The sequence below is a fragment of the Marmota monax genome, unplaced genomic scaffold (genome assembly GCF_021218885.2).
Source record: "Marmota monax isolate L192 unplaced genomic scaffold, Marmota_monax_Labrador192_F-V1.1 WCK01_AAM20220418_F8-fsc00036, whole genome shotgun sequence".
NCBI lineage: Eukaryota > Metazoa > Chordata > Mammalia > Rodentia > Sciuridae > Marmota > Marmota monax.
Window position 1 is genome coordinate 6,403,035 of NW_026694491.1, and position 25,528 is coordinate 6,428,562.

The following is a 25,528-nucleotide window of genomic DNA, read 5'->3' on the forward strand; positions in this document are numbered from 1 at the left end:
TTTGTTTAGCAAAACAAAAATCAGCAACCCATGAACATCAAATCCTATCAACTACAATGTTAATCTATATTTCCAGTACAATAAAATCAAAGTTAATTCTCCTTTTGACATATGAGTGTGTGGTCTGGGCATTTTGGAGTAGAAGAAAATTTTATCTTATTTCAGTCTTTTATTCTTTCTACATTTATAACATCTCAACCTTTTTAAAATTTTGAGTATAAACCAACCTGGAAAAAAAAATGAACCATTTTGCAAAGATATATCAACACAGCCGGCAAATATTTTAGATTATCAAATTTCTATCAAACTTTTTAAATTTTTTTCCACAATAATTAATAGTTCATAAAAAAGTAGCTACTTAAAAACATTTCCTTTGAGTAATAGAGGGTAGCCATTACTAATTATTTCCTTTGATCTCTCCTACTCACCATTCTTCACATTTTACAGACCATTGGGACCTTCAACTAAATTTCCTTTACTAAAAGGATTTAACAATATACTTTCAGAAATTATTTTTTCACATCAACTTTACAAATATCACAAATATTTTACAAGTCTAAATAAAGCACTTTCCCTCCTGAAAATTCCTCACCTGCTCAACAGAAATAACAGGGGCAGCAAAGCTTCTCAAGGTTCTGTGTACATTGCTGTAACACTATAGTCTGGTGAAACATTTTAATCTCAAGAGCTGCAGCTGTTGTTTGCATGTGTTCTTGAAATTAGCTTTTTTTTTTTTTTCGGTATTTGGGATTGAACTCAAGGATATTTTACCTTTGAGACACAACCATAGCTTTTTTTTGTTTTTGTTATTTCACATTTTATTTATTTAATTCTGTAGTGCTGGGGATCAAACCCAGGGCCTCATGCATGCTAGGCAAACACTCTACCATGGAGCTGACTCCCCAGTCCAGCCCTTTCCATTTTGAAAAAGGATCTCGCTAAATTACTCAGGCTGGCCTCAAACTTGTGATCCTCCTGCTTGGCCTTCTGAATCATTGGGCTGATTGCAGGTGTGCACCACCGTACCCAGTGCTGGTGTAATTTTTAAGACAGAAAAAGAAAAAAAAAAATCAAAACCAATTATATAACATTCTTTCTAGAGAAATCTCTAGGAAAATACATTCTTGGGTGAAGGAGATCAACCCATTTGTCATTACAACGTACTGAAGGTTTTGGAGCCTGGCAGTTCGGATCCTGGCTCCCCAGTCTGCTAGGTAGAGTTCAGGACTCTCAACCTTATCTATATAATGATAATGATGCTCCTTTCCAACCTCCCCACCCCTGCCCCGACTATTTTTAGTTGGCAATGGACACAAAAGTTTTATTTTATTTATATTATTTTTATGTGGTGCTGAGGATAGAACCCAGTGCCTCACATGTGCACTCCACCACTGAGCTACAACCCAGCCTTGATGCTCCCTCTTAAGAGAATTATTGTCAGAATTTAATAAAATTTGCAAAGAGTCTAGCAGACAGTAAAAACTGATTAAAATATAACTAAGTTAATTATTTCCTAAAGCCAATGGAAACACTGCAACATCTATTTTCTGGATTGTCTTCGTAAGTTTATTCTCAAAGGCAACTTGGAAACACCTTCGTGAAGTCAAGAGGGAGGGAAGAGCGAGGACACGGGGAAGTACTGGGGAGCAAAATGTACCAAATTATGCTATGTCCGGGTACAAATATAACCGCAGTGACTACAGCTTTTCTATATAATTACAACGTACCAATTAAATTGGATAGAGCAAGCAGATGGGGTAGGGAGAAAAAGGAAGATACAGTGAAATGAAACTGATCAAATTATGTTATGTGTATGTACAAATACAGCATAATGATTCCCACTATTAGGTAAAACTAATGCACCAATGAAAATAAATTTGAAAAATTTCTTCAGAAGAAGCATGCATATTTTATTAACCATATTTACACTAATGATAATGTTTACATGATGATGTAAAAATACTCATACTAGACACATAAAAATAAGTGGTAGCCTTTAATATCTCAAAAGGAAAATAAATGAAATCATTTCTCTAAATAAAAATGTAAAGTCCAGGATTAATAAATACATATTCTAATATATGAAAAGACATTTTATTATTATATTACTAAATAACATATTAGTGAATACACCAGATTGCATTTTCTCAAATGGCAAATGAGACACCAGATAACATTTTTCTTTGATTCTCCCAGGAGTCTCAATATCATCTGTCTTTTGGAGGATTCGGATTCTTACGACGTCTATGATACCTTGAAAAGAAGAATATATCTGAGATAAATTATTTTAGTAAACGTTTATTACTTCTGATAGAAATCTCAAATGTCTATGATTATTTTGCTATTTTTATTAGAACTATTTGAAAAAAATCAATGAAACTTTATACATACATTTTTGGATACATCTCAGATATTTCTTACTAAACTACATTCTCCCAGTGTGAAAATTGCTTCCTATCAATTAAGCATTTTGGAAAATCTTCTTTCAGATCTTGAGGACATTTTCAAGGTAACCTTAATTAAAAACTAATAATAAAATTTGTCTTTATAATAAAAAAACACTATATCATAAGCATGTTCTATTACAGTTTTATTTTAAAAACTGAACAGAAGCCACTTGATCTACAAAATTATATTTTAATATCATCAGGAACAGTTTACTTTTGTTTCTGATCACAAATATGTTAAAAATTATAATGTCTAATCCAAGCATGAGTGTGGTGAAATCAGCCTTGGCTGATTCAAGTATTAATTGGTGCAATACTTTTGAAAAGCAGAATGGTAATATTCACAACCTTCATTTAGTACAGGTTGAACATCTCTTATCTCAAATACGTGAGAACAGAAATATTTCAAATTTTGGAATTTTTCTTTTTTGTAATAGTTTGATTTTAGAATAGCTGCATATACGTAATATCTTGGGGATAGGACCCAAGTCTAAACAAAAAAATTTGTTGGTTTCTTATACAGCTTACACATATATCCTGAAGATAATTTTGTATAATATTGTTAATGTGCCTGCATTTTTACTACAATCCTTAACATATGATGTGAAATTTTCCACATTAGTGCTTGAAAAGTTTCAGACTTTGGAGCATTTTGGATTTCGGATTAAGGAGGCTCAACCCACTATTCTGGAAATCTATCCTAAAGTAATACAGAAAAATAATTAAAATATTAAGACAGGGATATATGATGCAAATTCACATATGATTACAACCATGTAAAAATAAGCAACTAACCAAGCTTATGAATAGATCTAGAGAAAAAAAAAAATGCACTGTTAACAGTGATTATTTTTGAGTGATTTCACTGTGGAGAATTTTTCTTTTTGTTTCTTCATATTTCTTTATTTTCTTTACTGAGTTAAGAAAATACAGAGTACAGGCTAGGGTTGTGGCTCAGTGGTAGAGTACTTGCCTATTAGCATGTGTGAGGCACTAGGTTCAGTTCTCAGCACCACATAAAAATCAATGAATAAAACAAAGGTATTGTGTCCATCTATAACAAAGTAAATTTTAAAAAAGAAAATACAGAGTACAAATGTGATTGATTAGTTCTCTTCAAAACTTCCCGTATAGTAAGATTTTTGGCAAGGTGGTCAGGAGTTAATTTTCTTTGCTTTTTTGCTAATGTGGAAATTCCATTTAAAAATTTTTATTCCACAAATGATAAGATATGTATCTCATGCTCTTTAGTTTTGTTTGTGATCACAATACCTAAGCATGTTTTGTTTATCTTAAAGTTTCATATAGAAAACTTCCTGATTTTTCTGATATTGATTTTTTTTTTTTTTTTGCAGTGCTGGGTGATAATGATTTTTTGAAAATGTATAAAAGAACTAAGTTGAAAAGAATAAAATACGCCTCTGCATGCTAACATGAAAAAGTAAGTTGCAGAAAATACCTAGAGCATAATAACCAGCATGAACAAATTTATTTCCAGATATTTTGATCACAACTTACTTAAACCAAAAGAAAGTTTAAAAAGGATATAACAAAGAGCAAAAAAACAATAAAATAGAAAATAGAAAAACAGTAGACTTGATAAAACCAAAAAGATGATTCTTGGAAAAGATCAACAAAATTAATCATATCAAGAATGTGAGGGCTGGGGATGTGGCTCAAGCGGCAGCACGCTCGCCTGGCATGTGTGCGGCCCGGGTTCGATCCTCAGCACCACATACAAACAAAGATGTTGTGTCCACTGAAAACTAAAAAAAAAAAAAAAAAGAATGTGAGAGGTGGGGAGTAGAGGGAGGGGTGGGGATGTGGGGCTGTGAAGGGAGGTAGAATGAGACACTCTCCATCATGTACAGCCAGAGGAATGAGAAGTTATGCTCCATTTGTGTACAATGTGTCAAAATGCATTCTACTGTCATGTACATCTAATTAGAACAAATTTTAAAAATTAAAAAGAAAAAGAATGTGAGAAGTGACATCACTATAATATTTAAAAGACAATAAGGAAATACAATGATCAACAATATGCAAATAAACCCAACAATTTAGATGAAATGGGCAAATTCTTTGAAAAACACAAACTAACACAGTGTCCTCAAGAAGAAACTTTTGATAAACTAAAGAGCCTTTACATATCAACTAAACTAACTAAATGTGTAATTAAAACTTCCCATAAAGAAAACTCCAGACCCAGATGGCTTGCTTCCCTGGTGAATTCCTTGGTTTGTTTTTTTTTTTTTTTTTTTTTGGCCCTGGGGATTAAACCCAAGGCACTTACCACTGAGCTACAGGCCCCCAGTCTTTTTTTAATTCTTTGATTTTGAGACAATGTCTGAGTAAGTTGCTTAGGGTCTCACTAAACTGCTGAGGCTGGCCTTGAACCTGTGAGCCTCTTGCCTCAGCCTTCCGAGTTGCTGGGATTACAAGTGTGTGTCACTTGTAATTTGGCTTCATTGGTGAATTCTAACAAACATTTAAGAAAGAAATAGGATCCAATTTTTACACATTCCTCTGGAAAAATGGAGAAGAAGGTATACTTCCGTATCTATTTTCTGATGGAAGCATTACTGACACCAAAAACAGATAAAACTACAGGCCAGTATCCCTAATAAAGATGTAAACATTCTACACAAAATTTTAGCAAAATGAATTCAACAATAAATAAAAATAATAATACATCATGACCAAGCATCAGTTACCCCAGAAATAAAAAGTAAACTTACTATTTAAAATCATTTAATATAATTGACTATATTAAAAAGTAAGAAAAACCAAATGATCATCTTAATAAATGCAAAAAAAGCATCCAAGAAAATTCAACACCCATTCATGATAAAGCAAATCAAAACAAAAATACTTCTCCATGCTAGGGACTCCCTAGAACTATGCTAGAAGGGACTTCCTGAACCTGATCAAGGCATCTACATAAAGACCTATTACTGAACACTAGACTTTTTGATGTTAAAAGATTCAGTGCCTTCCTTCACTAAAACTGGGGGAAAGACAATAATATTTGTTCTCAGCAGTTTACCCAACATTGTACTTAAGGTTCTAAGCAATAAGAAAAACAAAACAAGAAGCACTATAAAAAGAGAAGTAAAATTGCCTTTATTCATAGGTCCTATGATCATCTATTAAGAAATCCTAGCAGGGTGTAGCAGCACACGCCTGTAATCCCAGTGGCTCTGGAGGCTGAGGCAGGAGGATTGTGAGTTCAAAGCCAGCCTCAGGAAAAGCAAGGCATTAAGAAACTCAGTGATGGGGCTGGGGATGTGGCTCAAGTGGTAGCGCGCTCGCCTAGCATGCGTGCCGCCCAGGTTCGATCCTCAGCACCACATACAAACAAAGATGTTGTGTCCACCGAAAACTAAAAAAAAATAAATATTAAAAATTCTCTCTCTCTCTCTTTCTCTCTCCCTTTCAAAAAAAAAGTTATAAAAAAAAAAAAAAAAGAAAGAAACTCAGTGAGATCCTATCTCTAAATAAAATACAAAATAGGGCTGGGGATGTGGCTCAGTGGATGACTGCTCCTGAGTTCAATCCCCAGTATCCACCCCCCACAAAAAAAGAAAAAAAGAAAGAAAGAAAGAAGAAAATCCTATATATGGGCACCATGATATGCCCCTATAGTACCAGACATTCAGTAGGCTGAGAGGGCAGGTCTGCTTAAGTCCAGGAATTTGTGGACAGCCTGACCAACACAGTGAGCCCTGTCTCAAAAAAATATGCCATTTTCAATAGGAAGATTGAATATTGATAAGACTGAATATTTTTTAGCTGTAGATGGGACACAATACCTTTATTTTATTTATTTATTTTTTTTAATGCGGTGCTGAGAATTGAACCCAGTGCCTCACACATGCCAGGCATGCACTCTCCCACTGAGCCACAACCCCAGCCCCAAGACTGAATATTGATAAGACATTAATTCTCCTGAAATTGATCTGCAGACTGAATTCAACACTCTTTAAAATCCTACCAAGCTTTTTATAAATTGATAAGCTGACTCTAAAATTCATAGGGAAATGCGAAAGACATAGGATGACTAAGAAAATTTGAAGAAATAACAATACAGAGGACTTTACCTGATTTTAAAACTTATTTACTGTAAAAATAGAGATTAATTGAACAAGATTACCAGTACCAACATATATGGTCAACTGACTTTCAACAAAGGAGTTGGACCAATTTAATGGAAAGGGACATAATATTTTCAACTAACGATGCTAGAATAGCTGATATGCATATGTAAAAAAAGGTACCTCAACTAATGCCCTCACACTGTATATAAAAATCAACCCAAATAAAACTTCTAGAAGAAATTCTTAGTGACCTTGGGTTAGGTAGAATTTAAGTGGAACATAAAACTCCTGAACTACAAAAGGAAAAATTTGTGAATTAAACATCATCGAAATTAAAAAACACTAGTATCTTCAAAAGCTATTTAGGAAATGAAAAGGCAAGCCACAGGCAGAAAATATTTATAAAGCACACAGCTCACACAGTACTTCAATCCACGGGTCCTATATCTTAATAAGACAACTCATCTGTACAGACAATTCTCTCTTTCTCTCTCTCTCTCTCTCTCTCTCACACACACACACACACACACACACACACACACATACACAAATACCCACTACAAATGTACAGATGGCCACATGAAAAAATGTTCAACATCATTATTATTGGGGAAACATAAGTTAAAAATCACAATTAATCGCTACTACTTACCCAACAGAATGACTAAAGTAAAAAGACAATAATACCGAGTGTTAGGGAGGATGTGGAACAAGTAGAACTCACACTTACTACTGGTGGAAATATCACTTTGACAGTTTCTACTGAATTTAAATGTGTCTTTTTTTATCATATGACCCAGTAATCTTACTTACAGGGATTTGCCCAAAAGAAGTGAAAACACAGCCAGGAGCAATGGTGCTTTCCTGTTATCCCAGCAGCTTGGGAGGCTGAGGCAGGAGGATTGCAAGTCCAAAGCCAGCCTTAGCAACTTAACGAGGTGCTAAGCAACTCAGTGAGACCCTGTCTCTAAATAAAATACAAAAAAGGGCTGGGGGAGTGGCTCATTGGATAAGCCCCAGAGTTCAATTCCTGGTATTAAAAAAAAAAAAAAAAAAAAACAAGAGGGGTTGGGGCTGGGGCTCAGTGGTAGAGCTCTCGTCTCTCATGTGTGAGGCCCTGTGTTCGATCCTCAGCACCACATAAATAAAATAAAAAGATATTGTGTTCACCTATAACTAAAAAAATATTGAAACAAAAAGAAGAAAAATTAAACTCAAAAAAAAAACCAGAAGTGAAAACATGTCAATACCATGACTTAAACATTTATGCAGTTTTATTCATATGAGCCAAATACTGAGAAGTACTCAAAATGTTCATAACTGGAACATAAACAAATTGTGATCCATCCACAAAAAGGAATAAATAAATAAATAAATAAAAACTCTTGAAACACATATTTGATTTTAAGATTCCTAATACTGCCTTTAGTCTTTCTTCCCTTCAGAGGATTTTCGTATCCTCAGTGACTTGGCTATGAGCAACGATTACAAAAGATTGTAGCAATATGAGACATAGAGGAAGGCAACAAATACTAAAAGCCATTACCAAAGTTCAGGGTTAGGCTTAACTGAAATATCTGGATAACATGACAAAACTAAAAGATAAACTTTAAGAGACGTTGTAAATCATGGAAATAAATCTTAAAATATAGTAATGATTTAATGATTTAAATATAGTATGGAAATGCTTGCTAATTTGTTTTCATACACCCTAACATTTACAAAACCCTAACAATTACAAAGATAGGTACAGACCCAGATAGCATGCATAAAAATTGAGTATTAAGTTTAAAAAAAAAAAATCAAGGAATCAAGGAAGGAGATAAAAAATAGAAGCAGGAATTGAAAGACCATGTTGGTCATTACAAAAACAAAAACAAAACACAAATTTTTTTCTTGGGAAATTGACATAGAAATATCACCTTTAATATTGAGATTGTTAAAAGAGGGGCTTTTTTAGACAGGAAAAGACTTTGTTTTATTCTAATGAATCAAAAACTTTGGAAAGAAGTTGTTTGAAATATTCTAAGGATGATGATACTGCTAATAAGACTGAGGAAAAAAACATGGCAGAACAGGCTGCACAGCAACTATAATTAAAACTCTCAGAGTGAATTTCACCAAGATGTACAATAAAAAGCAGTACCCTGGAGAATCTCTGCCATAACTAAAGTTAAGGGAAGACGCTTCTTTTAAACTAAAAAGTGAACACAGCTCCAGAATCCCTAGATCTATCCCTTTAGAACTGTTCCCCACCAGATGATCCACAGGCCCTTCAAACTCAATCAACTGTGGGTTCATCCTCCTTACTCCCAAACTTGTTTCCCCATTCACATAAATGGCATCACTATCTACCCAAACACCCCTGTCAGAGAGGCCTCCTATCTCTTCCCTCTCTCCCTACCATGCATCTACTAATGCTGATTAAAGTCCTTAAATACCAATCTTCTTTCATTTTTCCTTCTTTCTGTTCTCAGTGGTAGTCCATTTAGATCATCAACATTTTTCACCAGACTTCTGTTAATAGTTTCCTAACAGGTCTCCCTAACTCTAGTCTTTCATTGTATCACTTTATCCCAAATACAGAGCCTTCTTAATGATTTTCTAATGTATAAATGATGTACAAGTCAGTTCACATGTTAAAACTGCTCAGCACAAACTCCTTCACAATACTCTTTCTATATTCCTCCACATATTCTAGATTCCATCCAATATGAACTATTGGTAACTTCCCCAGCATACTTTATCTCACTTGCTGTCTCTTCTGCCTATGGAGCTTTCTCCCACTCCCGTAGGTATCGCTGAGCCATCCTTCAAGAGGCTTAATCACCCTTGATTTTAATTGTGTATTTACTTCATTATCTTCACTCCTTGAGTATAAATAACTTAAAAACAGGAATTGTATAGAACTTAGTGGAGCAGATTGTTTTGTTTTGTTTTTGATACCAGGGATTGAACTCAGGGGCAATCAACCACTGAGCCACATCCCCTTTTTTGTATTTTATTTAGAGACAGGGTCTCACTAAGTTGCTTAGCACCTCGCTGTTGCTGAGGCTGGCTTTGAACTCATGATCCTCCTACCTCAGCCTCCCGAGATGCTGGGATAACAGGTATATGCCACCGCACCCAGCACTAGAACAGACTGATGAATGTATATTTGTTAGTTCCATAAATGTATCCTGCTATAAGTGTGCCAGCCCAGTGGCAGTTACACAAGTGAATGAGAACAAAGTTTGCTCAAACAAACACTGTTTATATTTATAAACCAAGTGCCCTCATAGTTTAGTCTGGAAGATAATAGACATGAAAGAGAGAAGATTTGGAGCTGGAGTATAGCTAAGCATAAAAGCACTATATGTTAGGCCCTAACACCACAAGAAAAGAAAATGATTCAAAATATGAAAATTAAAGCCAGAGATAGAGGATAAGAGTTGATGAGAGAAAGGCAAGAGAATTGAAAACAATATTTATTGCCAAATTGTGTGCTGCATCCCAATTATTTTTGCAACAACTCAGTCTACTAAAAGAATAGATAAAGGGCTGAGAACGAGATTAATTTCTTATTAGGAAGCTAAATAAAAATCACACATTAATTAATGACTATCATAGAATAAAATTTTCAAGGCCTTTTATAAAATTCACAGAAAGCTTTGTTTAAATTCTCTCATTAAAATAAAGAAAAATAAAGAAGCATTTCAATTTAACTATAATATATATATATTGATATAAAAACATAATATTGCTAAAAAAGCATTATTTCAATTTAACTATAGTATATATATTGATATAAAAATATAATATAGCTGGGCATGGTGGTGCATGCTGGTAATTCAGCTATTTACCCAAATACCCAAACTTACAAACAGGGATTGTGTAGAACTTAGTGGAGCAGATTGTCTTGATATTTCTATCAGGAGGCTGACACAGTAAGATCACAGTTTGGAGCCAGCCTTGGTAATGTTGTAAAAGGCCTGTCTCAAATTCTTAAAAATAAAGGGTAGGATTAGGGACACAGTTCAGTGGTACTAGGTTGAGTCCTCAGTACGGGGATGGCGGTAGGGAGGGTGGTGTACAATATAATATGTGATTGTACTTGGGGTTAACTTTCTCGTGCAGTACCATTTCAGAAATTGTTAATGCAAGGATAGTTACATGTTCCTTTAGTGTATGTAGTCAGAGTTGAAGAAAGAAAATAAAACTTACTGTCCATGAGGATACCAACGATGCTTAGTAGTAAAGAACATTTTGCTAAGTTTTTCTATCATGGGTCCTTCCTCAAGGTGTTCATCTTTTTCTTCTAATCTGGTTTTTAGCACTTGATCATGTGTTTCTTCATTACTGTGCAAAGGATCTGGTTGAGGAATAGGCTACAAAATAATTAGAAACAAACAACATCAAAATGTAGAAAAAGGTTAGCCAGGATTTGATTGAGTTACAATAAAATAATTTCCATACTCAGTAATTCATTACAGTAACTCAGGGTAGGTAAAGAAGTTATCAGAACAGTTTTGCTTAGTTGTATTACTCAACAAGATCAGAAATATTTTTCCTCTCACAAATTTTGGGTTAATTTTCCAATAATAAAATCCTTATATATCTCAATCATTACAGTGAGACACAATGCAAAACCTTTCATTGAAAATGAAAATTCTTACTGGGCAGGGTGGCACACATCTGTAAACCCAGTGGCTCAGGAGGCTGAGAAAGGAGGGTTGCAAATTCAAAGCCAGCCTCAGCAATTTAGCTGAGGCCCTGTCCCAAAACATAAAAAGGGACTAAGTGTCAGGCACGGTGGCACATGCCTATAATCCCAGTGACTGGGAGGCTGAGGCAGCAGGATCAAAAGTTCAAACTCAGCCTTAGCAACTTAGGAAGGCCATAAGCAACTCATCGAGACCCTATCTCTAGTAAAATATATAAAAGGGCTGGGGATGTGGCTCCCATATTCAATGGAAGCAGGAAATTTTTCAGTGATTTCATTTCAGGTAACTGAAATGCCATCAAATAATGCCTCATGATAATGTGGATCATTTCCCCACAAAGACATTAGTTACTAAACTGCATTCCCAATGCATAAGAGTGATAAAATATATTTCTATCAGTAGGAGCAGCTCATTAAAGCCTTTAAGAAACAATGACTTAAAGTCAGGCATGGTGACACATGACTATAATCTCAGTGACTCAGAAGACATAGGCAGAAGAAAAATAAGTTCAAGGCCAGCATGGGCAACTTTTTTTTTGAGACCCTGTCTCAAAAAAGTAAAAAGAGGGGCTGGGGATGTGGCTCAAGCGGTAGCGCGGTCACCTGGCATGCGTGCGGCCCGGGTTCGAGCCTCAGCACCACATACAAACAAAGATGTTGTGTCTGCCGAACACTAAAAAAATAAATATTAAAATTCTCTCTCTCTTTAAAAAAAAAAATTTTTAAAAATCATTAAAAAAAAAAAAAAGTAAAAAGAGATGTAATGTAACTCAGATAAAGGACCCTGGGTTCAATCCCTAGCACATTAAAAAAAAAAAAAAATCACTGACTTGGGCTAGATATGTAGTTCAGTAATAGAGTATGACCTAGCAGGCACAAGACTCTGGGTTTGAACTGCAGCACAGTTAAAAAAAAAAAAAAAATCACTGACTTGGAGGGTCAAGTTACCTATATTTTAAAATGTAAATGATTAGCCGGTACAGTGGTACATGCCTGTAATCCCAGGCAGCTCGGGAGGCTGAGGCAGGAGGATCACAAGTTCAAAGCCAGCCTCAGCAATGGCAAGGCACTAGGCAACTCAGTGAGATCCTGTTTCTCAATAAATACAAAATAGGGCTGGGGAGTGGCTCAGTGGTTGAATGCCCCTGAGTTCAATATCCGGTACCCCTACACACTTAAAAATAAATAAATAAATAAATAATGATATTAATATACATAACAATGACTATAACATTCAATAATGTTATATTGATGAAATTATACATTAGTAATGATAACATATATAACAATACCTTACTTTACAAAGTACTTTACAAAGTAAGGCATACATAGTAATTATAGTACAATACAAATATGACTTTGCAATGATGTGAAACATTTAAACAGTCTTCTTTATATTCATACACTATTTACTGACAACTACTATATCCTACCACTGTATTAAATATTATAACATACTTATATCAAGTTTAAGTTCAGGAAACAATAAGACCTCTGTAAAAGGCTATATATATATATATATATATATATATGCACAAGGAGAGGGCACAATTGAATAAGGACTTCAGAAATGCAAAGTAACGAAGATATCAGTGGAAGTGGAAGTAGTTGAGTCAGAGTCCGGTAGATAGTATAGTCTAATATAGACAGAAGTTTACGGGGCACAGAAAGATGAGTAAATGATGAAACATATGCAAGAACACCTAAGAGATGATCTAAAAAAAAATAAATCTTGAGAAATCAGATTGTGATAAGCCTTTATAACTAGACCAAAAAGAAACCACTTGCATATTAGTGGTCTAGTATTCCCTCTGAATGTGGGAGAGAATAAGGAAGTATAACAGAGAGGTTAAGAACATGCATTTTGGTCTCTGGTTCTGCTTTGAGTAGTTCTGTGGCCTCGGGCAAATTATTTAAACATACTTTTCCTTTCTATAAAATCAGGAAGTAATATCTGTCTCATTAGAGTTTAATGAGGATTAAGTGAAATAATAATTCATAGTATGCTTTGCTGTCCCTCATGCTCTAAGAGTTTCATAAACAGTAGGTAGCTATTAACATTTCTTTTAAGGCCCCAAACAGCAATAAAGATATATATATATATATATATATATATATATATATATATATATATATATATATATATATATTTTTTTTTTTTTTAAATTGGTTGTTCAAAACATTACAAAGCTCATGACATATCATCTTCCATACATTTGATTCAAGTGGGTTATGAACTCCCATTTTTTACCCCAAATACAAGTTGCAGAATCACATCGGTTACACATCCACATTTTTACATAATACCATATTAGTGACTGTTGTATTCTGCTACCTTTCCTATCCCCTACTATCCCCCCTCCCCTTCCCTCTCATCTTCCCTCTCTACCCCATCTTAAAAGAGCATACTATAGGGATACTGCCACATCAATGATCATGGCAGCACAATTCACAATAGCTAGACTTTGGAATCAACCCAGATGCCCTTCAATAGATGAATGGATTAAAAAACTGTGGCATTTATACACAATGGAGTATTACGCAGCACTAAAAAATGACAAAATCATGGATTTTGCAGGGAAATGGATGGCATTAGAGCAGATTATGCTAAGTGAAGCTAGCCAATCCTTAAAAAACAAATGCCAAATGTCTTCTTTGATATAAAGAGAGCAACTAAGATCAGAACAGGGAAGAAGAGCATGAGGAAAAGATTAACATTAAACAGAGACGAGTGGGGGGAGAGAAAGGGAGAGAGAAGGGAAACTATGGAAATGGAAGGAGACCCTCATTGTTACACAAAATTACATATAAGAGTTTGTGAGGGGAAAGGGGAAAAAAAAAAAAAAACAAGGGAGAGAATATATATATATATATTTTAAAGAGGAAGCATTCCTTAGACATTTAATGTAAATGCAAAAGATCATCCTTTTGTATAAAGTGAAATATTAGTAAAGGTCTTTGAAAATTACTATTATACCCTGAGAGGTACTAGTATATACATGGGATTAGAGCTGTGAAAGTTGTCAGAATTGAAAGGGGGTCAACTGTGTCAAACCCTGACAGAAAAATAAGTACATAAATAAAGCTGGGAGGTTCAGAAGGGGATCTCTGCACACATTACTGACAAGAACTAACACAAGAGCCTCTGCCAGAACCACAACCTTGCACAAAGGCCACTGTAACCTTACACAAAAAATTATATCATCAGGCCATCTGCCCAACTAAAGTCTGGTCAACCTTGGACTGACTCCACCCTTGTTACTGATCCTCATAGGTAAGGATTGCTTCAAAACAACTTTGGTAATCCTCTTCCTTTTGCCTCTGGAAACTTCCCCTTGTCTCAAACTCTTAAATAAACTCATATTTGACTATGGCCTATGGCAATTGTATTCTCATTGCAATGCTCTGCTATTTTCTAATAAACTCTATCTTTGGAGAATCCATCCCCATTGCTATTTAGAGCCTATAATTAACAGTTTTCTTTTTTTTTTTTTTAAGTCTTTTACACCTATTGCTAAAGAGCAAATGTTTTAAATATTATCAAAGTTATTGTCACATATTAATAAATGCTTATTGTGTCTTCCTAATCCTAAGCAGGTCTAATTCTAATTTATCAAAAATTCTCTCCGCTTTGTGTGGTTTTAAAAAAATTTCTATGTGCATAGATAAGAAGACATTGAGATTAATGGATTCTTTAAGGTCTATAACAGTGCCTCTGGCACTCAGAATTCTTTAATGCAGTACTCCTTGATCAAACTTCAAAGAAAGGGTATGTGTTTCAATAAAACAAATGAAATAAAACCGAATGCCAACTGTATGAAATACTCAGAACTGTTATCCTGAATTTCCCTTGTTTTTCCTAAGAATTGTAAAATTTGACTTTTGAAAATTTCCACTAAATCAATTACTAAAAAGACATTCTTGCCAAGCGTGATAGTGCACACTTGTAATCCAGTGCCTCCAAAAGGCTGAGGCAGAAGGATCACAAATAAAAAGGCAAATGTGACTCAGTTGTAGTTGTGGATTCAATCCCCAAGAGCAAAAACAAAACAAAAAATAACAACAATAAAAAACTTAATTTTTATTTACATTTTTACTTTGTTTTCTAAATCATTATTTTTTTGCTCTTTGTTTTCCTAAACTAGAAATACTAAATTCTAAAAAAAAAAAAAAAAAATTTAAATATTAGTATTTTAATCAAACACACATCAGGAGAAATAAAAAGGAGGATCTTTTTATCTGCATCTATGAAAAATAACCAACACATTTTAGATTCAACAATGTTTGATATAAGCCTCAAACCTTCAAGAAATGTATGAGGGTGAAAGAGAAATGAACTGGTGGTTGGAGATGACAACAAAGAAAAAAATAATTGATGGTATGATTTGATGATACAAGTTATAAAGCTAGGAACTGTCAGAGAAAAGAGAAATGATCTGGTTATGAAGATGAAGAACTACAGAATACCTACTACACCTCTAAGCCCAGCGGCAAAGGTTGTGGGAGACAAACAGCAGTTATTTAAAAGGGCTGCTGGGGAAACAATGTCCCCAGAGAACATTCAGGTATATTAGAGAACAAAGGTAAAGGCAACACTCAAGAAGAGAAAACATTAGAAAAGATTTTATCAATGATAGTTAAATACTAATATTATGGTGGGGAAGTTTTCAGAATTGAGGACAGAAGGGATGTAAAGAGTCATCTAGGGATAAGAATGTGAATGCTAAGAAATGACCTGACAATCTTCTGCTTCTTTTGAATAACTGCTACAAGAATTAAGCATGTCATCAAAGAATGCATAAGATAACAACAGAAGAAGGCATAACACATTGTGAACTGGAGATTATACAGCTTCAAACTCAGTGACTGAGGCCTATTTTTGTATATACTGCCCAAAGAAATTAAGAAAAAAAAGAGCACTGGATTAGTGCCTATATCTGGCTAGGATGCAGAGGCAGGAAGAAAACATAGTGAGATTTAAAAAATGGAATAGAAATTAGCAAAGAATAATCTAATTTGTCAAATTAACTAGCACTCTGGCTCTAATGATTTTTAAAAATAGGTGCCACTAAGTATAATCTAATTATTTTTTCCTCAGAGAGCAGACCAAACATTGCCAAATATAGGAGGATGCTATATTATATTAAATAGAAAAAAAAAGCATTTTAAATATAAATTAATAAAAACAGGTCAAACTAAAATAAATTGTATTAAACACAAAAATAAACCCAAACCTCTTATCTAGTGCTCTGGCTTTGAAGACAGAAAAAAATTAAATTGGACCACTTAAACTATATACCCATATTGATTCATTAGAAAAAATTAAATTAAAAAAATCAAACATTAAAAAGATTATCAGGGGGCTGGGGATGTGGCTCAAGCGGTAGCGCGCTTGCCTGGCATGCGTGCGGCCCAGGTTCGATCCTCAACACCGCATACAAACAAAGATGTTGTGTCTGACGAAAACTAAAATAAATAAATAAATATTTAAAAAAAAAAAAAAAGATTATCAGAATCAACAGTACAAAAGTTATGAACTAACAGTCTAAAATGCAAGTTTTTCAAAATTTATTAAATAATAATATGGGATGAATAATGTGTTTTATAGTTTTATACTAGATGTATATAATCCTTAACTAGATATCTACTAAATTTTTTAGACCAGAAAAATGATGTCATAACTGCATTTAAAAAGTTTATTTTGTGGCCTGGGGATGTGGCTCAAGTGGCAGTGTGCTCGCCTAGTGTGCGTGAGGCACTGGGTTCGATTCTCAGCACCACATAAATGTGAAATAAAGATACTGTATCTACCTAAAAACTAAAGAAATAAATATTTTTTTAAAAAAAGTTTATTTTGTATAATGAGAAAAACCTTTAAAGAAAAATGAAAAGAAAATCAAAACTGTTTTTCAAAAAAGCCAAAAGAAGATAAATTAAACAAAGAAAATCAGACAATCCCCTTCTCTTTGGATATTTGTAAGAAATAGGTACATTTCTAACAGAAAATTAAAAACTATTAGTAGATTTTGTCATACATACTTGTGTATGTTCATATGGGATATCCACAGAAGGATGGTAGCATACTATTGTCCTGCCATCAGATGTCAAAGCAAGCTCTACTTTGCTAAAAAAGAACATTTTAGAAAATAGAGTTATACTGTTATTTAGGACAGAATCATTATTTTTACAGCAAAAACTAATTAATCACAAATTGCTAAAGAGAAGACGCTATATCACTGGATTAGCAAACCTGGTAACCTTAACATAGGCGACAACTCAAGACTATCTCACAGAATATATCAGCTTACTACCACAACAAAATGGCTAGGACCTAAACTGTGAGTATATTTTATCTAGCAGAAAATAACACACCATATTATTTCATCATGACTTTAAGATTACATACCATGACAGCAACGCAATGAACATTTCAACTACCAATGATTTTTGATGAAGGATGGAATCTTATATAATGCAAAAACTTTATAGGACTCAACCTAAATTTTTAGGTTAAAAAAATGTTACCTAGTCTAACTTACAACTACTTAACATAGTGCAATTAAAATGCATCGAAAGAGAAGCAGATATGCTTTTACTAAAATTTGCAATTAAAAAAAAATCACATGGTTTAAGAAAATATGTTGCAGTTTCTGCACAACAGACTTCTGTGGAGAACAAAGACAATGTCATGTTACTCTTAATTCTTAGCATGGTGACTGGAATTAAATAAAAGGTATTGAATTAAAAATTTGTAATTTGGGATTATTCAATGTCAAACAAAAGATAAATAATGACTTAAGCTAATAGACATGAACCCAAAGAGAAAACTATAAAAACTAATTAACTTCTCCAAAAAGCTAAGGCAGGCTTCAGGAAGATAGCATTTCTAACAACATGTCTGTCTTATAACAAATTAAATACTCACTGAAACACAATGATAATGATTTCATTTAAAACGTTTATAATCTCAGATACTGAGTAAATAAGAGAATGGAAATAACTTTTTGAAACAAAATTAAAGAAAGAATAATCAAAAAAGCAAGCAGAAAATCAAATGAAATCATTTCAGATACAGCTAAAGACTGTTATTTTTTAATTGAATTTTAATACATACCAATTATAGTCATCTGGAAGAGAAGAAAATGTGGATTTATGACAAACACCAGATAAAGCACTGTCTGCAAAAACCCAAACAGTAAAACAGATTTAGTTAATTGGGGCATATGTTCTCACATAAATTTAAAGCTAGTTTTACTCCTTTAACCAATTTACTATTTACTGTGAAAAAGGTTTGTAGAAAGAGCCACGATTTAGTCCCTATCCTTAAAAGGGTACAGTCTGGGGGTAAGAAAGACAAGAAACAATTGCAACATAAAGGTTAAGTGTTGTTAGCATGGGTAAGCAGTGGGAGAGAAATGGCACAGGGACAGGCTAGCAAATGCAAATGTGCAGGTTCAAGAAAGCCTTCCCAGTAGAAATGATGTCTAAGGTGCTCTGAAGGATAAAGGAATGAGGAGTTGATAAGGGGTAAGCAGTGCTCCTTCTAGAGCAAGTAACAAGAACAAAGATCAAAGATGATAAAGGAAAATAAAGTATTTGGGAATTCTAATGTTTCCAATAAAGAATGTGAAGTATTTAGACATCCCAAGGTGCATAGTTTATAAAAGAGGAGCAGTATGTTTTGATTAAGAAAATTAATTTTGTACAACTTTAAGCATATTTTCCTTTTTTACAATACTTAGAAATTCAAGAGCTTCAATTACTTTAAAAATTTGCAGAAAGTCCTTTTATGTTCAAAGAAAGGATATCTTTAAACACACACACACACAAAATTAGAGGTAGCTCAATATAGTTGTTTTTGTTTTTTGTTTTTGTACCAGGGATTAAGCTTAATTACTGAGTCTCATCATCAATCTGTTTTAACTTTTATTTTGAGAGAGGGCCTTACTATGTTGTTGAGACTGGCTTTGAATTTGCAACCCTCCTGCCTCAGCCTCCTGAGCTGCTGGGATTATAGGCGTGCACCACAGTGCCTGGCAAGTTCAGTATAATTAAAAGCAAATTCTGAATGTGTCTTGGCTTTAGCCAAGAATCAATCTCTCAACAGAGCATCTTGTTCCAGTTACATGGGACTATGACTTACCTCCATTCCTCTCCATGTCTCCAGTATACAACACCATTCACACTTTGCTCAACAATCACTCAACTTCAAAGTTGTATATTCATCCATGAAATCCTTTTTACTCTCCCTCCCTGCTAACCTCTATCATAGGGGAGTCTCTTTTACATGACCCTAAATCAATGCTTCATATGACATTGCTATACCTTTTTTTTAACCCCTTTTCCACCCATATTAATTATTATAAGGACTAAATGGATTAATATGTTTTTTAAAACTATAAAATTCTACATTTCCATGTTGGCTATATATTTTGGAAAGTCTTAAATGCTCTTCTGGAATATGCGGAGGCCCTTTTATTTTTTTTAGTCATTATACTTTCTCTCCCAAATCATGGGTTTTGCTTTGCCTCCAATCTTAATGTCCTTCCTTTCCATATAAAACAACAATATCAGTAATAATACTTTACCTTTGATAATAATATTAATGATAATAGCTGCATAAATGATAATAGATTCATAAAAGAAGGTAGATAGTCCCTGAGTATTGAGATGACTGAATGATAATAGAACGATTTTCTTGAGGAACCTAAATTAACTCTTTAAAATTATCTGACAATAATTCCAATCCATTCATATAAATTAAACAATCACTTATTTATCCTCTATTATAATATATGAGGAACTAGGGACATCAAAAAAGACACAATACATATGCAGGGGGAAATGTAGTAAAAAGACACATAATAATTTTTAGTTATCCAGGGATGGAGTAACCGTTTCTCAGGTAACCTGCATAAAGACTAATTGCTGTTTTAAGGCATGGGCTATATAAAAGCTGATCAGGTCTAACTCCTCATCCACTTTAGGTCCAGGTTCCTGTAAAGGTAAATGGGAAGCTAAACAGCAGGAGCCCTTCTCCCAATTCTCAACAATGAAAATGCTCCTAGAAATTCAAAAGATGACTGCAATTTTTGTTCTGACTCTTGTTTTAGTTTATAGCTAGTCTTCAGCAATCTCCTTCTGTATTTAATTAATTATAAGTTGATTATATTTTCAATGATATGATAATTATAATGCTCTGAGCCTTTATAAAGAGGGGAAGTGGAAGAACGGTGTGCAAGGACAAAGGTTTCCTGGTTTCCTATAAAAGGATTTAGTAGAATGTCTGTAATCCCAGTAACTCCAGAGGTTGAGGCAGGAGGATTGCAAGTTTGAACCCAGCCTCAAGAACCTTTAGCTAAACTCTCAGCAACTAAGTAAAACGCTGTCTCCAAAAAAAAATAGTCAGGACATATAGCTCAGTGGAAAAGTGCCCCAAGTGCAATCACCAGTACCAAAAATATAAAAATAAAAAATAAAAGTAGAATTTAGTAAACTTGTGAACATTATTTAAAAAAAAAAAAAAAAAAAAGTTTAGTGGGCAAACGATTTTTTCCTTGCCTCAAAAGCCCCCAAATTACCTATTCATTGCTTTTTTGCCCTAGTCTTCAAATAGCTCTCTTCCTCTAACTCAATAAATAAACTTTCAATTACAAAGAGTAGTAAATAGGAAATATGAAGGAGAGATTAAAGTCAAGCAGAGATGTAAAGAAAAGTTGGCTAACATAGCTAAACATTAAAAAGCATACCTACTGTAGCTTTGTAACCATATGTACTTTAGAAATAGGTAAACAGAATTAATACAGGAAAAGGAAGCTGGGCATGGTGGTGCATGCCTGTAATCCCAGAGGCTCAGGAGACTAAGGCAAGAAGCCAGCACCTTAGTGAGACTCTGTCTCAAAAGGAGGGGATGGAGGGAAGTAGGTAAATTGTACTGTGGGACAGAGAAAAATGAAAGCAAAAGTTGGGCATGGTGGCACACATCTGTAATCCTAGCTAATTGGGAGGCTGAGGAATGAGGATCATAAATTCAGAGCTAGCCTTAACAATTTAGTGACACTCTTTTCAAAATAGAAAACAACAAGAGCTGGGGATACACTTCAGTGTTGAAGCACCTCTAAATTCAATTTCCAGGAAAAAAAAAAAAAAACAGGAAAGCAAAAAACAGTTGTGGTTGGTTGAGAAATAAGATTATTGTATTTACTTATATGGGTCCATGCTCTGATTATCAAATATATATCAATAGGCTTTTTCAAGATAATTAAAATTAAACAATTCTTTAGAAAACAAAAGTAGAAATTACATTTTGTTTTTTGAAATGGCTATGTCTATAGGAAGAAGTCAAGGAGAATACACAAAAATATTAACAATGATTATCGTTGTTAAGATTAGACTGTGAGCTGAGTGTGGTGGTACATGCCTATAATCCCAGTGGTTTAGGAGGCTGAGGCAGGAGGATTTTGAGTTCAAAGCCAGCCTCAGAAACAGTGAGGCACTAAGCAACTCAATGAAACCCCGTCTCTAAATAAAATACAAAAAAGGGCTGGGCATGAAGCTCAGTGGTTGAGTGCCCCTGAGTTCAATTCTGGGCAGCACCCACCCCACACCCACCCCCCAAAAAAAGATTAGACTTATTTTGCAATTTTAAAAAAGTAACGAGCGTAAATATACGAAGTATAAATGATCCAAATGAGAGAAAGTTACCCTTTATTAGTCCATCACCTAAAACCACTTGTGGTCTACACAAATAACCATATTGGACTCTGCATTTATGCATATGCACACATTCCTGTGCACACAAACATTATCTTTTTAAAACACAGAGGGATGGGGTTGTGGCTCAGTGGTAACACTTGCCTGGCATGTGTGAGGCACTGGCTTCGATTCTCAGCACCACATATAAATAAATTTTAAAAAGTCTATCAACAACTAAAAAAAACATTAAAAAAAAACAACCACAGAATCACATGATAGATACTGTTCTGACATCTTTTCCTCTCTCTTGTATTTGGAGAACTTTTCATGTTGGAAACAGTGGCATGACATTTATAGTTAAGATGTAGCAATAGTAATCCACCCCCTTTTGATTGACATTTAGGTTTTCATCGCTTTTTCTTTATTGCAAACATTCCTGCAAATAGGCATACATAAGTGTTAAATATTCTATATTTGAAAAAGTTTAAAACTCTTTTTAAACATTAAAAATTTAATAACTCACTTTGAACTGGAAATAAATGCTTCCAGAGAATTCTCTTTGATATCACCCATTTGAATGCTATCGATGCCATGGTGTTTTAAGATGATCAGACGATATGATGAAAGATGTTCTGAAGAACAACCACCTTTCAAATCTACTTCTAGGCACATCAATTTTTATTCCTGCTTAAGAGATAAAGAAAAATCAATGCTACCTATCATAAACTACAAGAACAAGACAGGAAGCATTCCCTAACAGGACAGTCATTTGAAGTAAGGATTTCCAACAACTTTGCATTTCCACATAATTTAATAGGACATAAAAAATATCTAAATCTAAGATGAGAAATCCCACTTATATATAATAACCCCATTATTATTTTTCTTTAATGCAAACATCTCAGCACTCAGTGCAGCTTTTTCCACTTACTGAATACTCAGAAAATGTGTAATTGCTTTTAGAATCTGTCACTTACAATGGTACATTGAGCATCCCATCTATAATTAGTAGCAGGCCTGTACCACCTCCTAGTACCACACACAAGACCTTATTACATCACGCAGAGTAATATTCTGTTTCTGATTCAACTAAATATTAAACAAGAAGGCCTATCCTTGGCCTATCACATACTTAGAGAAACACAAATGTCATCATCATAAGGTTCCAAGGTGTTTTCACGACCATTTCATTTTACTCTTATATTAACCATGTGTGGTTTCCTTATTTTGAGCCTTGAAGAAACACAAAATTTGAAGGACTTACTTCCAAGAATTTTAGAGTTGATCAGTTACAAACTGGGAAACTTTGGGCAAATCATTAACTAAATGACCCTCCATTTTTTTTCACTGGTAAAGTGGGGGAAACAAGCACAATGTTCATGAGCTGCTGTGAATAAATAACAAAACTATTATACCCTTTTGTTTAATTGAACTCGGTGACTATTCGTGCCCTTCTCCCAGTGGAGAACGATGAAAGGGAATTAAGACACAGATCCTCTTTGCAGGACTAAAGTATACAGGCGGATTCCTGGCCCTGTTAGTACTTAAGTACTGCTAACCCTGAGTTCATAAGAGTATTATTTACAGTTTACAACCTACTTTCGTATGCAATTATGTGTTCTGACTTTCATAAATCTGTAAAGTAGGCATCTTCGTTCTACATATTAAGAACAAAGTTTAGGGACCTCAAACGATTAATTCGCTCCCCTATTCTCACCGTTCAGTAGATGGCATGGGTGGAACGCAAACCCACGTCTTGTGACAAGAGCAAGAACATAGGACTTTAGAAGCCTTTAGGTTCCCTCTACCCGAGGCCAGCATACCCAGTGGAGGGTCAAACTATTCAGCTCAAGGAGCAAATTTCAGAAAGCAAGTCCCTTGGCATAGAATTCCACCCAAAGCAAAAGCTACTGAGAGCTTCAGGGGCGCTGGGGTTCGTGGAACAGACTCCCAACAACATAGAGAATAACACTCAGGGAGCGATCCGAAGGACTTCGACATGGAGGAGTCCGCGGACCCGCAAGGTCACTCAGCTCCCGCCGAGTGTCGGTCAGGGCACTACAGGGGCGCTACAGGAAGCACGCGACCAGGTGCCGTCCCTTTTACAGGATGGACATCTGGAGATGCCGGCAGCTTCGCCCTGCAGGCTACGACAAGCGGAAGGCCTCAACACCCGCCGATAAGCCTTCTGGGCCTGCCCAAATTCGAGGGACTCCTCCACCAGAGGAGGAGAGGGCAGCAGTTACCTCCCAGGCTACTCACCAGGAGATCGCCATGTTGCCTCAATCCGGGTACTGTGCGACCCCGCCCCCGCGCCCTCCCGGCCCGCGGAGCACTCTGGGAGCGGTAGTCTCCTCGGGAAAGTGGCCCGAGCGCAGAGGGCAGGCTGGGAACCTGCCGCAGTCTCCCGCCTTTGGCTGCAGCCGCTTGGGCTCATCATTGCCAAAGGTGCTCAGAAGAACTAAATCATTGCCCCAGCACGCATCCGTTGACAGTAACGAGTACAGTTTTATTAACTATGTTCATATTCAGAGAACCGCTAGATTATTCCTTGGTAGAAGTAAACTTTTATCTTGTGTAAGCCACTATTTTTCTGATGGTCTTTTACTAACAGTCCAATACTAACTGAAATGACAGAATCAACATATTTCAAATCACAAATGTTTCAAGAAAAATACATAAAAAGAATTAGTACTGGGCTGGGGTTGTAGCTCAGTGGTGGAGCACTTGCCTTGCATGAAGGAGGCCCTTGGGTTCGATCCTCAGCACCACATGTAATTAAAATAAAGATCCATCGACAACTAAAAAAAAAAAAAAAAAAAATATTGAGAGAGAAAGAGAGAATATGAATTAGTACTGTGTGCACCTGTAATTCCAGAGACTCGCGAGGCTGAGGCAGGCAATTTAATAACACCATGTCTCAAAATTAAAAATAAATAAATAAATAAACTGAGCTCAGTGGAGCATCTTTGGGTTCAATCCCCAGTACCAAATAAAAATTAAAAAAAATAAAAAGATTACCACTGGTAAGAACTGAGGCTGTGGCACAGTGGTAGAGTAATTGCCTAGCCTGTGTGAGGCACTGGGTTAGATTCTCAGCATCACATATAAACAAATAAATAAATAAAGGTTCAACAATAACTAATAAAGAAATTTTAAAAAATTACTACTGGTGAAAATGTAAGTTCTTCCACATTATTAACTACAATTCAGATCACAATTTATAATTTACTTTCATTTCAAAAGCTATATTAGGAACACTCCAAATGGGACTTACATTTATATCTTCTCTACCCTTAAGCTAAAACCTTACTATATATAGGACCATCTTACTTCATGCATTAGTTCAGCTAATGTTAGGGAGGCAGTATAGAGGTTATCAAATGAGTTCTGAGGCTCCATCTGCCTAATTTTAATCTTGATTCCCCACTTCTTATCTATGTTGTTTTGGGCAATTTATTTATTTAAATTTTTTGAGTCTCAGTTTTTTCTTTGTGAAAGGTGGATAATAATGATGTTCTCTACTCCATAGTAATGTTAAGTGAATCAAAAAACAGAAAGTACACAAAATGCTTAGTAAGATACTT

At 34.9% G+C, this 25,528-nt stretch overlaps 1 protein-coding gene across 4 annotated transcripts; it reads right to left on the reverse strand.

Annotated features, from left to right (window-relative positions):
- Window positions 1-1,541: 1,541 nt before the first annotated feature.
- Mrpl42 (mitochondrial ribosomal protein L42) lies at window positions 1,542-24,263 on the reverse strand. Of its 4 annotated transcripts, none has more exons than XM_058571305.1 (6): window positions 24,204-24,263; window positions 22,465-22,625; window positions 18,361-18,424; window positions 17,286-17,370; window positions 10,748-10,911; window positions 2,574-4,213 (listed from the first exon to the last, which is right to left on the reverse strand). In XM_058571305.1, the coding sequence occupies exons 2-6, from the start codon at window positions 22,532-22,534 to the stop codon at window positions 4,096-4,098; spliced, it is 501 nt and encodes a 166-aa protein (XP_058427288.1). In that variant the 5' UTR covers window positions 22,535-22,625; window positions 24,204-24,263; the 3' UTR covers window positions 2,574-4,095. The 4 variants fall into 4 exon arrangements, with proteins under 4 accessions (XP_046275341.1, XP_058427291.1, XP_058427288.1 ...); XM_058571306.1 differs by having other exon boundaries at window positions 22,465-22,628; window positions 24,204-24,251; XM_046419385.2 differs by lacking the exons at window positions 2,574-4,213; window positions 24,204-24,263 and adding an exon at window positions 1,542-2,253.
- Between the last annotated feature and the right edge of the window lie 1,265 nt (window positions 24,264-25,528).

Bases quoted from the DNA above. Each gene is read 5' to 3' on its own strand.
- Mrpl42 (XM_058571305.1), bottom strand. From the start codon at position 22,534: ATGGCATCGATAGCATTCAAATGGGTGATATCAAAGAGAATTCTCTGG. The intron at 10,912-17,285 runs GTATGTATGACA...ATTATTTTGTAG, and splicing joins TCCCATATGAACATACACAA to CCTATTCCTCAACCAGATCC. The intron at 4,214-10,747 runs GTAAGTTTTATT...TTTTTTTTTTAG, and splicing joins CGTTGGTATCCTCATGGACA to TTTTCAGTGGACACAACATC.